Source organism: Vulpes lagopus, chromosome 21 (genome assembly GCF_018345385.1).
Source record: "Vulpes lagopus strain Blue_001 chromosome 21, ASM1834538v1, whole genome shotgun sequence".
NCBI classification, from domain to species: Eukaryota; Metazoa; Chordata; class Mammalia; order Carnivora; family Canidae; genus Vulpes; species Vulpes lagopus.
Window position 1 is genome coordinate 31,474,999 of NC_054844.1, and position 12,845 is coordinate 31,487,843.

A 12,845-nucleotide genomic window follows, 5' to 3' on the forward strand; every position below is an offset into this window, starting at 1 on the left:
CAAAAAGAAATATTATAAGCTTAATTTTAGCAGAAATTGCCTCAGGGCTATTAACATATATTGCACATTATCTTTCAAACATATCTTAAAACATCTTCAAAATAACATATTTCTTCAAAATAACATATAAGAAATGAATAATGTAATTATTACTACAAAAACAAATAAATGCTTGATTTCTTTATAAGAGTAAGAACAGTAAATGACTTAATCATGACTGAGTTGAAGACCAGCTAAAATGATCTATTACTCATTTGCAAGAGATAAATATTGGGCATTGCATAAAACATACGCTATCCTTGTAGCAATAGCATCCTTTGCAGCCCAATTAGTGCTAAACCTCAATCCTGTTATTCCTCATATCTTCTCTCCTTCTTAGCTGCTGAATTCCCAGAGCTTTGTGAGCCTGCCTACCTTAAAACAGTATAAGATAGAATCTAAAATAAACAATATTAATTGTTTTACTATATGGATACTGGCCAAGTGTTTTTAATTTTTAATACCAACAAGAAGGAATACTTATTATTTATTATTTATTATCTATTATCCTAAAATTAGTTTACTCAAATGTTGTTTATTAAGCACTAGGTGCCAAATACTATACTAGAAAACTGGGAGTATAAAATCATAAAGGGGGGATCCCTGCTTGGCTCAGCAGTTTAGCACCTGCCTTTGGCCCAGGGCGTGATCCTGGAGTCCCAGGATCAAGTCCCACATTGGGCTCCCTGCATGGAGCCTCCTTCTCCCTCTGCCTGTGTCTCTGCTTCTCTCACTCTCTGTATCTCTTATGAATAAATAAATAAAAAATCTTTAAAAAATATGAAATCATAAGGGTTATGATCTTAAGGATAAGATATAAAGGAAACTACTGAGACAATTAGACTAGTACCTCTAAGAATTGGGCATTCACTTTAAAGTCTGGAGGAGGATGCCCATTTTTAATTGCAGTGTGTTTTTTCTCTTCAATACTCTTGAAAAGGTGTTTCACAGCACGAGAGATAATACCCTGTTCTTCCTCAATGATGTTAACATCAAATCCTGTTCCCATTGTGTATGTTTTGCCAGCTCCAGTCTGAATAAAAGAACAGAACAGAGAAAAATGCATGCTTGATGTTAATAACTTCAAGACAAAAATAAAAGTGCAACTAAATTGACACTTCTGAAAAGTTACAGCTTCTCTGAAAATAATTTGGTACTTACTTGTCCATAGGCAAAAACGGTAGCATTGTATCCTTCAAAACAACCTTCAATTAGTTTTTCTATACATTGAGTGTAGATCTGCTCTTGCTGAGAGTCAATATCAAACACATAATCAAAAGTAAAAGCTTTATCTTTCCCTAGGAAAACCTGAGGTTCTCCTGGTGTGACAGATGTACAAATATGGCATCCTTCAATCTTCTCTTTGGCAAGCTGTGGTCTTATTCTGTGAGAAATAATTAGGAAAAAATAAAATAAAATGAATAGGAAAAAACTGAAAAAAATAGGACTTAAAAATTCCTAGCCAAATCTTTTTAAAACACTAATATAATCTACTATGGCTTCTTCAGTTGATAAGTTTAAGTAAATTAAATTATACTGAGTCAATTTCAGTATGAGTTACTTGACAATCCCAAAAAATCATGAGCAAGAATAAAATTAATCCTAAAAATAAATATATTTGTGACTGGATACTTTTCGGCAAACTGTAACAGGTAAAGACAGAGTTAAATAAATTCTGCTGCCAAAATTCTTTTTGTTGTTGTTATTTTTAAGTTTCTTTATTTCCAGGAAAGACATTACCAAAAGTAAGAAATTAAGGACATAATATTTATCTTGATGCCCCTGACTTGCCATTTTGCAAATTCTATACCAGTTGTTTCCAAACATATTTAACCATATTGTTCTGTCAGCTTAACATCTTTGAAGCACACTCCCACAATACATATGTATGTGTATTCATTATAAATGATATGCATGTACTTTATTGATGTCACATATTATGATATACACAAAAGCAGAATTTTGTAAAAAGAGAAATTAAAAATAAATACAAAGAGAAGTTCCAGTATTCTCCAAAACCCTGTGAATCAACATGCATTTCTCCTAGGGTATCCTCTCTCTACTTGGAAGACCACAGCATTATACTCATTCTACACCAAAAACCCATCTACTCCAGATTTTAGTACCTTCTGCTGCTTCTCTTCCTGATTTTGAAGTCTGTTTTTAAAGAAGGAAAGCAAATGTAGTGGTATTTTGCTAACAGAACAAACCAAAATCTGGTCCTATTCTATTTAATCTAAAAAAAGGACTATCCTGGGGCACTTGGGTGGCTCAGTTGGTTTAAGCCTCTGACTCTTGATTTCGGCTCAGGTCATGATCTTGGTATCCTGCGACGAAGCCCCATGTCTAGCCTGGCTTTGAGCCAAACCCCACTTTAGGTAGGACTCTGCATTTGGCCTGGCCTGCTCCACGCTTCGTGGGGAGTCTACTGGAGGTTCTTTCTCTCTACCCACCATCTTGCCCTTGCGCACAGGTGCACACTCTCTCAAATTAAAAAAAAAAAAATCTTAAAAAAAAAAAAAGGACTCTTCTGGACATATATATAACTGACTTACTGTACCTAGGTTTTCTAAAACCTAAAAGGTTCTTATTTGCCACGAAGAAGGAGAAGCAATTTAAGGAAGAAAGTAAAGACAACCAGTAATAGAAAACAAAATGATGAAGACAGACCAAAGAAAGGATTTAAAAAACAATGGTCCCAAATTCTTATTTTTGAGATCTGAGGTTTTTTTTTTAATGAAACCAACAGAAGTGGAATGAGTTCATCCATTTATTAGAGATAAAACCAAACCTAAGTCCAGATTGCCTGAATTTTAACCCTTTTAGGTTTATCATGATGGAAGGTCAATGAAAGGATAGGAAAGATAATACTGAGAAGCAACTGAATTTCTGCAACTGTGGTTATCTAAAATAGAATTCTATACTATCCAAAAAATATATTTATGCAATTTTTTCTTTCCTCTATGATAATGAAATTTTTCTTTTTAATCAAGTCTTCAATTGTACTTATTTGTCTTAATGGAACACAATAATCAATATAAAGCTGTGTAGGTACTGTGGAAAGAGTAAGAGTGGCCATTACGAGACCTGGTTTTAACTACTTCTGTCACTCCAGTTATCAGGTATCTTCCATCGGACCTCCAATTTCCTCACCTGTGGATAGAAACTGTAATTTCCAAAGTTCCTCTTAGATCTAACGCCATTTGGCCACAAGATACTATATTATTAAAAAGGGAGAAAGGAAAATAATATTTATATACTATATAAAAATAAAATGATATCACAACAAATAAACAAAGGGCTTCTTATAAGAAGCCACAATCATGGACTATGTGGAAACAGCTAATGGTAATAGCAGCTTTGGCTTTCTGGTTCTACATTTTTTATGAAAGGTCTTTCTCAAAATTAATATTCTCTTCTTTCTAAATTCCTTTTTTCCTATCTCACTTCATCCAACTATGAGGTGGAAACTGTAAAAATACCTCCATCCTTCTTGGGAGAATCCTCATCCTGACTGCTGCCAAACTAGAAACAGGGCAGTCAACTTCAATTACTCCCTCTTCCCTAGTCCATCTACTTAATTGATCTCCAAGACCTTATTATCTCTGAAATAGCTCAAGAGCCCACCAATTTCTTCCCAATCAACATCAACATTATCTCTTACTTGGATTATTCCAAATCTCCTCACTACCCTCCCTGTGTCAATTCTCACCTCCACTAATCTGTTCCATACACTGCAATATCAGTGATATTTGTAAAATATAAAGTTGATCAGGTCACTACCTTGCTTAAAATCCTTCAGTTCGTCACTAAATCCCTCTGTAGTCTATCCTTTTGCCATGCTTCATCTTTAAAGTAAAGGATATTGGTTGTTGATGGTGGCAGTGGTGATGGCTTATTTTTAACCAGTTTCACTAACAAGCTATGCTCTCTCTGGCTTCTATATCTTCAAATATACTGCTCTCTTTCTCAGAACAATCTTCCCTACCCTCTCAATTCCTAATTCCTTTTCCAGCCTGAACATCTCATGTTTTTAGTCTCTGGTTAGATTTCACTTCTTTAGAAAGCTCTTGCTAACTCTTTGCTTCTAACATGAAGTCTTATCTGAACCCAGGCTTTTCTCTCTACCTCATGCCCCCAGGATTCTGCTCTCTCCCTTCTTTATAGCTGCACTATGAAGCTTAACAAATCCCATGTAATAAGACAGATAAAAATAAACACAAGTTGTCTAAATGAAAATGAGCACTGGGCTGCTGTTTGAAATCCATGCCTCATTAATTTTAAGTAAATTATTATAACCATAGGCTAACTTATTTGGCTATTAAGATACTTCTAATTTCACTTTAACATGACAAAGAAAAAGTAGATGCTATTTGAATTGCAGATATGACAGCCAATTTTAAAATGCCAATGTCATTCAGAACTTAATCTCCCAACCTCTATTCACCTGATTATTATCCTTGTTAATGGCAAGCAGGATTGTGTTTGAAGCATGAATGGATGATATGCATTCCATCCATTTGCATAGGCGGGGAAAGAGAGTGGTTTTAAAAGCCAGAAAGATGGGTGGAACTCTATTGAACTGGATCCAGGCAATGGCAGTTTCTCAACAGGTCTGAGAAACTCCCACCTAGAAGGGGATGATCTCTGTGCCATGCAGGGAATTGGAATTGACTATACTTCAAAGGTTAGAGATATATTAACCTTTTCAATTTCCCTTCAAAAATTTTTCAAAAAAAAAAAGAAAGAAAGAAAAGAAAAGTAATTTGTTGCATCTAGTTTTGGTTTTTGTTGTTGTTGTTGTTGTTTTTAAGATTTTATTTATTTGGGATCCCTGGGTGGCTCAGTGGTTTAGCGCCTGCCTTTGGCCCAGGATTGAGTCCCACGTCAGGCTGCTGCATGGAGTCTGCTTCTTCCTCTGCCTGTGTCTCTGCCTCTCTCTCTCTCTCTCTCTCTCTCTCTCTCTCTCTGTGTGTCTCTCATGAATAAATAAAATATTTTTTTTATTCATGAGAGACACAGAGAGAGAGGCAGAGACACAGGCAGAGGGAGAAGCAGACTCCATGCAGGGAGCACCATGTGGGACTCAGTCCCAGGACCCTGGGATCACACCCTGCACCAAAGGCAGACGCTCAACCACTGAGCCACCCAGGCATCCCTGTTGCCTCTAGTCTGTAAAGCTGGAAGACTTAGAATATGATACAAGCTGCTCATTATTCAGTTTTAATATAAAAACACATGACAAATGTCATCTCCATTTTCTCACATCTAAATCTTTCCCTTGACATACAGTTTCCTAGCTTCTGCTCTTACCCTCTATTGAAACTGCTCAGAACGAGGGACCAAAGCAGTACTTTTCATTTCCAAATAAAGTGGACCCTTTTTGGTCTTCATCCTACCTGACCTCTCTTCAGCATTTGACCCTATTTACAACTTGTAGGGGAGACAAAAAATTTTTCCTTCCATCCTCTTAGGTTCTACTGGCTTCAGCCCTGTAAATTGGACTGATGAAAGACAAAATAACAAAGGAAAAACGAACAGCAGTTTATTCACAGGTACAACATGCATACACATGGGAATACTCATGATGAATAATAATTCAAAAGGTAGTTAGAACTTTGGACTTATATAGCATATTAACAAAAGGAAAAAGGACTGAGTTCCTAGGACAGCAAACAGTGGGAAGGTAAACATATGGAGAAACTAATGGAAGATAAGGCCTAGTTAGTTAAAGTTTGTTATGTAGGTTCCCCCACTTCCATTCTCGTGGCTGGCTTCTGTCCCAGGTGGTCCAGAGAGGGGAAAGGAAACACCTTTGCAAGTTTGTGTCTTGCTTTTAGACAAAGAGGAAGAGGCAGAGATCTTTCCTTGTATCTGCTTTAAAAAAAAAAAAAGAAGAAGAAGAAGAAGAAGAAGAATTGCCTTCCATTTAAAATAATCTCTGTCAAAATGGCATATTTGGGGGAGATATATTCTGCTACCCTTCATAAACTATATTTCTTAATTCTTTATCTGCAGTTGGCTTTTGTAACATCACTTTTTTTTTTTTTTTACTGATTCTGATTACTAAACCAATCTCTTTTTTTAGACCTCATATGCCAATTTGCCTTAAAATGTCAATGTTTCCTCCCCCAAAATATCCTAATTATTTACCATGGTACCTAACATTTTCCTAATCTATATTCTACCTCTCATTCCATTTTCAAATCTAGTTACATCCAACTATCCCAAACCACTGATTTTTTTCTTGGTCATCTTATATACTTTCATTCACCATGCCAATGTACATTGTTTTCCCTCTGCTTGGAATGCCAAACCTCCACCTCTCTGCATAAAAATCTCTTTGTAACTTTTTAAGATCTAACTCAAATATCTGAACCTTTCTAAAGCTTTCCCTGACCACCCAAGCTTGAATTAACCTATGCAATTTGTACATGATTTTAAATAGTAGCTACCAAATTGAATTCTTTTTTAAAAAAGATTTTATTTATTCATCTGAGAGAGAAAGAGAGAGAAACAGAGCATGAGTGGGGGAGGGGCAGATATAGACGGAGAAGAAGACTCCCCACTGAGCAGGGAGCCCAACATGGGGCTCCATCCCAGGACCCTGAGATCATGACTTGAGCTGAAAGCAGATGTTTAATTGACTGAGAGACTCAGGAGCCCCTCAAACTGAATTCCTATTGCTCTACTAGCAAATGAATTGAGGACAGAGAATAGATCTTATTCAATCATAAAACAAAGTAATTCAACACTTACTGACTGAAACCTGTTGTAAACCACTTTTGTTAAATGGGGGGATCATTCCAATACTGGGTATGTGATTATCACAATAATCTAACTTTGCTCCATCACTCTACTCTGTTACTAGAAACCTGATCTTGAACAATTATGCAATTACCCAATGCCTCAATTTTCTAATCTGTAAGATGGGGAGCCTGGATTTAATACTCATAAGGTCCTTTCTGACTTCAAATTCTATTTTAGTTATTCCTTAAAAAGAGCAAAATCCTGATTTAAAAATAAGTATCAATAAGCAATCTTTTTTTTTCCTATACCCACAATTATTTACACCACTTGTTCCTTATTTCTTTTTTCCCCCTTTATTTCTTTATGGTTTCTATCATTCACTTCAATTTTTATAGCAAATGTAACTATACCATAGGAACAAGTTATTTCATTTATAAAAATATAACCACAGCAGCTTGTGGCAATAGCTAGTGAATAACAGGGGAGATTCTGAGACTGAGACCAGTAATAACTAGCTTTAGTAATAGAGTATAGCAAACTAGCCAAGAGGACTAGTTTTAAAATGTCCTGGATAGGAGCAAAAAACAAGAAGATAAGTATATGAGGGTGGGAATGTGGGGCTTATAGTTGCTACCTGTTCAGCTCAAGTTTTAGTCGTCAGACTAAAAAAAAAAACAAAAAAAAATGGAGTTTAAAGTTTAACTCTGCCACATACTATTGGAGGAAGCAGTCCACCATGAGACCTGAGCATCTCTGCATATTCTTGCTGGGTATGCCAAATATGTAAGACCCTAACTGCTCTTTTTAAGGGTCATTTCTCAAATTGCTGCAAGCAACCTTTAGGGATAATGTCTTCTACCTAACAAAGAGCTAGCTTGCTTCTGCTTACTATAAAACCAGTGAATCCCCAAGTTTGTTATTTCTCAATGCCCCACTGCTTACACAGCATCCACATAATAGGTCTACCTGCATTGCCTCCATGGGTTGGGGGAGGGGAGAATTAGGAAGGAGTTCAAATCATCATGAAGCTTCCAATGCTTTGTCTCTAACTCAGGAATCTTGTGGCTTTTGCAATTATACATGAAACAGTGACAGACTAGTTTGTTAACTAGGAAAGAGTGTAAAATCTCAAACTCTTCACAGGTCTTAACACATACTAATTACGACCTTTGGCAAGTCATTCTCTTAGCCTCAGTTTCCTTATCTGTAAAATGGTAATATTATGACTGTAATATCCACCTTCCAGAATGTTGAACAGATAATATGTAGCATGAAAGCCAATGTAGGTATAAAGTGTTTTTACTATTGCTACAGCACCACTTGAAAATTCTCCAAGTAGGTTCCTTTATAAGGCACGTTTACCATCTTAACTCACCTTGAGCCTTCCAATATGATATGCATGATTTATTCTTAGGCTTCCCTAACTATTGCCACATTTTTCAAAACACCTTTTGGATGCCCTGAGTCTTTAGAACAACTAAATGTAAACCTATTATGTAAGGAATAGAAGTATAATACAACAGTAAACACCACCTACATATATATGTGTACACAGACATACAAATATACAAATATATATTGCTATGCAAAGACAATGAAGCTGAATGTTACACCTCCATTTCCAGTGAAAAGTCACGACCCTAAAGTTAACCTTTTATAGACAATAAATAACCAAGCCTCTATAAAGAGGCTATTCATACTAACACAGTACAACAGCAACCAAAAGGGGAATTTTTTTCACTTTCAGTATTATCATCATTTTTACTGTCTCCATATAACCAATAAAGAAATTTCATTCAGAGAGGAAGAAAACCAAGTTCCTGAGTAAATGGTTCTTTTAAAAAGGGGAAATAAATCATTATGATACAGTTGTCCTTATTCTGAATTAAATTTGGTTAAATGCTAGTGACAAGAATGTTGACAAATAACTAATCAATGATTTGTTGAGACTGAAGGGATGCTGATTTAAGTAAATAGGCACATACCATTATAATTTATATCCTTCTAGGACTATGCAGTCACCAGTTGTTGTTGTTGTTGTTGTTGTTTTTACATAAAAATTTAATTTTACATAAATTTTTTACATAAATTTTAATGTTAGAGTAGCACTAACATCACCTGTTAACCTAAGTCCAAACATGCAAGCAATCAAATCTATATTTTTATTTTTCTTCTTTCAACATTTTATTTAAACTCAACTTAGTGGGATCCCTGGGTGGCGCAGCGGTTTGGCGCCTGCCTTTGGCCCAGGGCGCGATCCTGGAGACCCGGGATCGAATCCCACATCAGGCTCCCGGTGCATGGGGCCTGCTTCTTCCTCCGCCTGTGTCTCTGCCTCTCTCTCTCTCTCTGTGACTATCATAAATAAATAAAAATTTAAAAAAATAAAAATAAAAAATAAACTCAACTTAGTTAACATACAGAGTAGTATTAGTTTCAGGGGTATAATATATACTATATATTGACTAATTGAATTTAAATTTAAAAAAAAGAATTTAATGATTCATCACTCATACGTAACACCCAGTACTCATTCCAACAAGTTCCCTCCTTAATACGCATCACCCATTTAAACCATTCCCTCACCTCCCCTCCAACAACCCTCAGTTTGTCCCCAATAGTTAAGAGTCTCCTTATGGTTTGCCTCCCTCTCTGTTTTTATCTTATTTTATCTTTCCTTCCCTTTCCCTGTGTTCACCTCTTCTGTTTATTAAATTCCACATATGAGTGAAATCATATGGTATTTATCTTTCTCTGACTGACTTATTTCGCTTAACATAATAACCTCCAGTTCCATCCAAACCTGAATTTTTAAACACACGTTGTTTTGTAGTACCTTCTAGAGTTTCTCTTATACCCTCACTTCTCCTTATCCCTCTGTCCATCACAAGGCATCACAAGAAATAAGCCTTTCTTTTCCTAATTGGTCAAGATATTTTTATTTTTAAAATATAAACAGAAGGGAAATAACACACAAATGTCCTCCTTTTTGCACTTGGCCATTGTTAATCTCTTATTCTATTAGAATGCATTGTTGTCCTTAACCTACAGTTTCAAAAATGTGACGAATTTTTCCATTACCTAAATGTCTTTGTAAACTGTCTCTTCTTTTTTCCTTGAGTTATTCTGATCTCATCCTCACGCGACTGTGTTAGTTCTCCAGTTTACTCAATAATCTGACCTGATTCCCACTCTGTGTAGCTCTTTTACTTACAGCTATCTGTAACTAGCCCACTTGGCACCTTGTTAACACCTTTGTTTTTCTTATATGACACCAATAAATCTATCCTCTGTTCAGATCCTTTGCCCTTTTTTTTTTCTCATCTGTCAGTGTTTTTAGATGATCATTATATTGGATGCTATTTACTAATGCTCAATTTGATATTTTACTGTTAATTATATCTTACTAATTTCCTCCCTTCCATTTCTTAAAAATTAGGACAGCTATTACATTGCCACCACAAATGAACCACTGGTTTTTGATCCTTTTTTTGATCCTCCCCTGGTTCATTCCAGTTAGTAGGCACACATTAAGGAAGGAACTAACCTACTTTTAACCCTCTATCTTTCATTCTAGAATAGTTTCTGACACATCATAGGAAACTTCTAGGCCATTTGTGGTCTTGCTGAATTATTTTCCTAAGAGATTAGCCATGGCATAAATAGTAAGTAACATAGGACCATAAAAAGAAATTCCTTTTCCTGAAATGGGTCTTTAATTACAGTGATAATTGATGGGAAGAAAGGTATTTCTCCAAGACATTCAAGAAAGAAACACACCTCAGTAATTCCATTAAAGAGATTAATTCTGTAAAAAGCTTAAGAACAATAAAACACAGTAGTGTGTACCCAGGACCAGGAAGTACACACTTCTATGAAGGGAAGAAGAGATGGAGAGAAGTTCACTTTTGAATCCACTGATGATGAAACACTTTAAAAAATTATTCAGAAATCCTATCTTAATCTGTATAATTAGCTACATATCCTACGGCTTCATCTCTGTGTGGTCCATCTGACTCAAGTTTATTCTCACTCAGAAACACCAAAAAATATGCATTAATCTCTGGGTCTGTGATTCCTAGAGTAATCTACTCAGTCTCTGGTTTGCAATGCCACTTAGAAAAACAAAGATTTATTTCCCTCAGGTACAGTTCCCCACTGACTAATGAGGGAAAGAAAGTAGGAATAAAAGAATGATGGGAGACGGACTTCCTCTGACTTTCATTCCAATATCTTACACCTTTTCACCCCTCATGATTTACTATGGATATAGCACACTGAAAGAAATACTCTCTAAAGTGAGGAAACTACTACCTTTCATAGGGGGAAACATCATATGTCACTTTCTCTGATAAGTACCAGCCAGATGTTCAGAGAATTGCATTGAATAGTGCACATAGGCTGACAAATAAAAGAAAATTGCCAAATTCTGGATTTAGAGGAAAATCCAATCCTCCACATAACTATGAATTAATACCTTTAGAAACTCTGGGCTCTCTTCTTTAGCCTTCCCAGAAATAGAAGAACTTCTACTGAAAAAAACTCAGGGAATAAGGGAAAGGGGTATGTTAAGTGATGACTTGACCCATCCACCTACTGTCCAAAGTGCTCATCAAATTTCTGTTGTTGCTGGTAGCTGTATGTGGTGGCATGCCTATAACCCAAGACCATCAGAAAACTTCATTGAGTCAACAAATCCCTACTAAATGTTAAACAGTGTGTAAAGCAAGGACTTTAAAAAACAAAAAAACTTAGGGATCCCTGGGTGGCTCAGTGGTTTGGCACCTGTCTTTGGCCCAGGGCATGATCCTGGAGTCCGGGATCGAGTCCCACGTTGCTCCTTGCATGGAGCCTGCTTCTCCCTCTGCCTGTGTCTCTGCCTCTCTCTCTCTCTCTCTCTCTCTCTCTCTCTCTCTCTCTGTGTGTGTGTGTCTCTCATGAATGAATAAATAAAATCTTTTAATTAAAAACAAAAAAAAACCTTGATGATGGTAGCCATGGGAGAGAGAAAAAAACAAAGAGCTAGAAGAAAATTAAGTATGTGCTCAATGGAATACTATGTACAAAGGAGAAGTGGAATAAAGATTAGTCAGAGGAGAATGGTATAGTTACAGGAAAAGCTTCAGCAGGAAATTATATTTGACCTAGATTTTGCAAGGTGATTAGAATTTTCCAGGCAATGGAGACAGAAAAGGTCAGTTCAGGCAAGCAAAGGCAAAGATACATAAAGGATATTTGTTCCTGGTTGTAACACAGTTCTTTGAGAAGAAGCACTAGGGTAATAATAGAAGTTGCTAGAATTTAGGAATGTTTTATGAATGTTATGACACCACCTAAGTGGGCATCCCCACCAAAACATTAATTCTAAAATGAACACCCCAGTCTCTGCATGATGAAAGATGCCACCAAAAGACTCACAAAAGCTGTATCGGATCTCGGCCAAATGTCTTTTTGTTTCCTCCTCCAGATGGGTTCTTCACTTATATTCACCATACCCTGTGCCCTAGGAGACTGAACATAATGAGCTACATAAAACAATGGGCTCCCTTCCCTTAGACTTAAAGTGGGGCTTAGCAGTGGAAGGTGCCAAGAGGACATTATACAGTAGGAATGAGGTCAAGGTATTCATTCTCCTGATTCCTTCCCTGCCAAGTCCTGCTGGTGGACCATGTCCCTTTACCAAAGGTCACAACACCTATCAGGACATCTACATCAGTAGGTGTCCCTTAATTGTGGCTCACATCAGAGTACTGCCTTATCCCTTAGAATTTCCTTAATGTAGCCCATCTTACACCACACTTTCCCTCATTATTTTGTCTGAATGTATCATCGGTTTCCTGCCAAGGTCCCAACTAAATCAGAAATAATCTCTGAAAATGGCATCAAGCCCTTTTTAGTACTACCACTGTGAAACCATCCCCTTCACTCCCAGTCATCAAGAGAAATCTTGACTTAGAATATACAGCTGCAAAGTCCCTACAATTCTCCACCCTTTCACAAGCAAGTCACTGACCCAGTCTCTTTCCTAGGAAAAATTGGGGTTTGAGATATATGTA

General features: G+C 36.5%; 1 protein-coding gene across 16 annotated transcripts in view; it reads right to left on the reverse strand.

Annotated features, from left to right (window-relative positions):
• The window catches only part of KIF21A (kinesin family member 21A), a 147,646-nt gene that overhangs the window by 69,121 nt on the left and 65,680 nt on the right, over positions 1-12,845 (reverse strand). For all 16 annotated transcript variants that reach the window (XM_041735850.1, XM_041735848.1, XM_041735851.1 and 13 more), the window contains exons 2-3: positions 1,201-1,423; positions 890-1,072 (exon numbers count right to left, since the gene is read on the reverse strand). In XM_041735850.1, the coding sequence (XP_041591784.1) occupies positions 890-1,072; positions 1,201-1,423 (406 nt within the window). The remainder of the gene's footprint in view (positions 1-889; positions 1,073-1,200; positions 1,424-12,845) is intronic.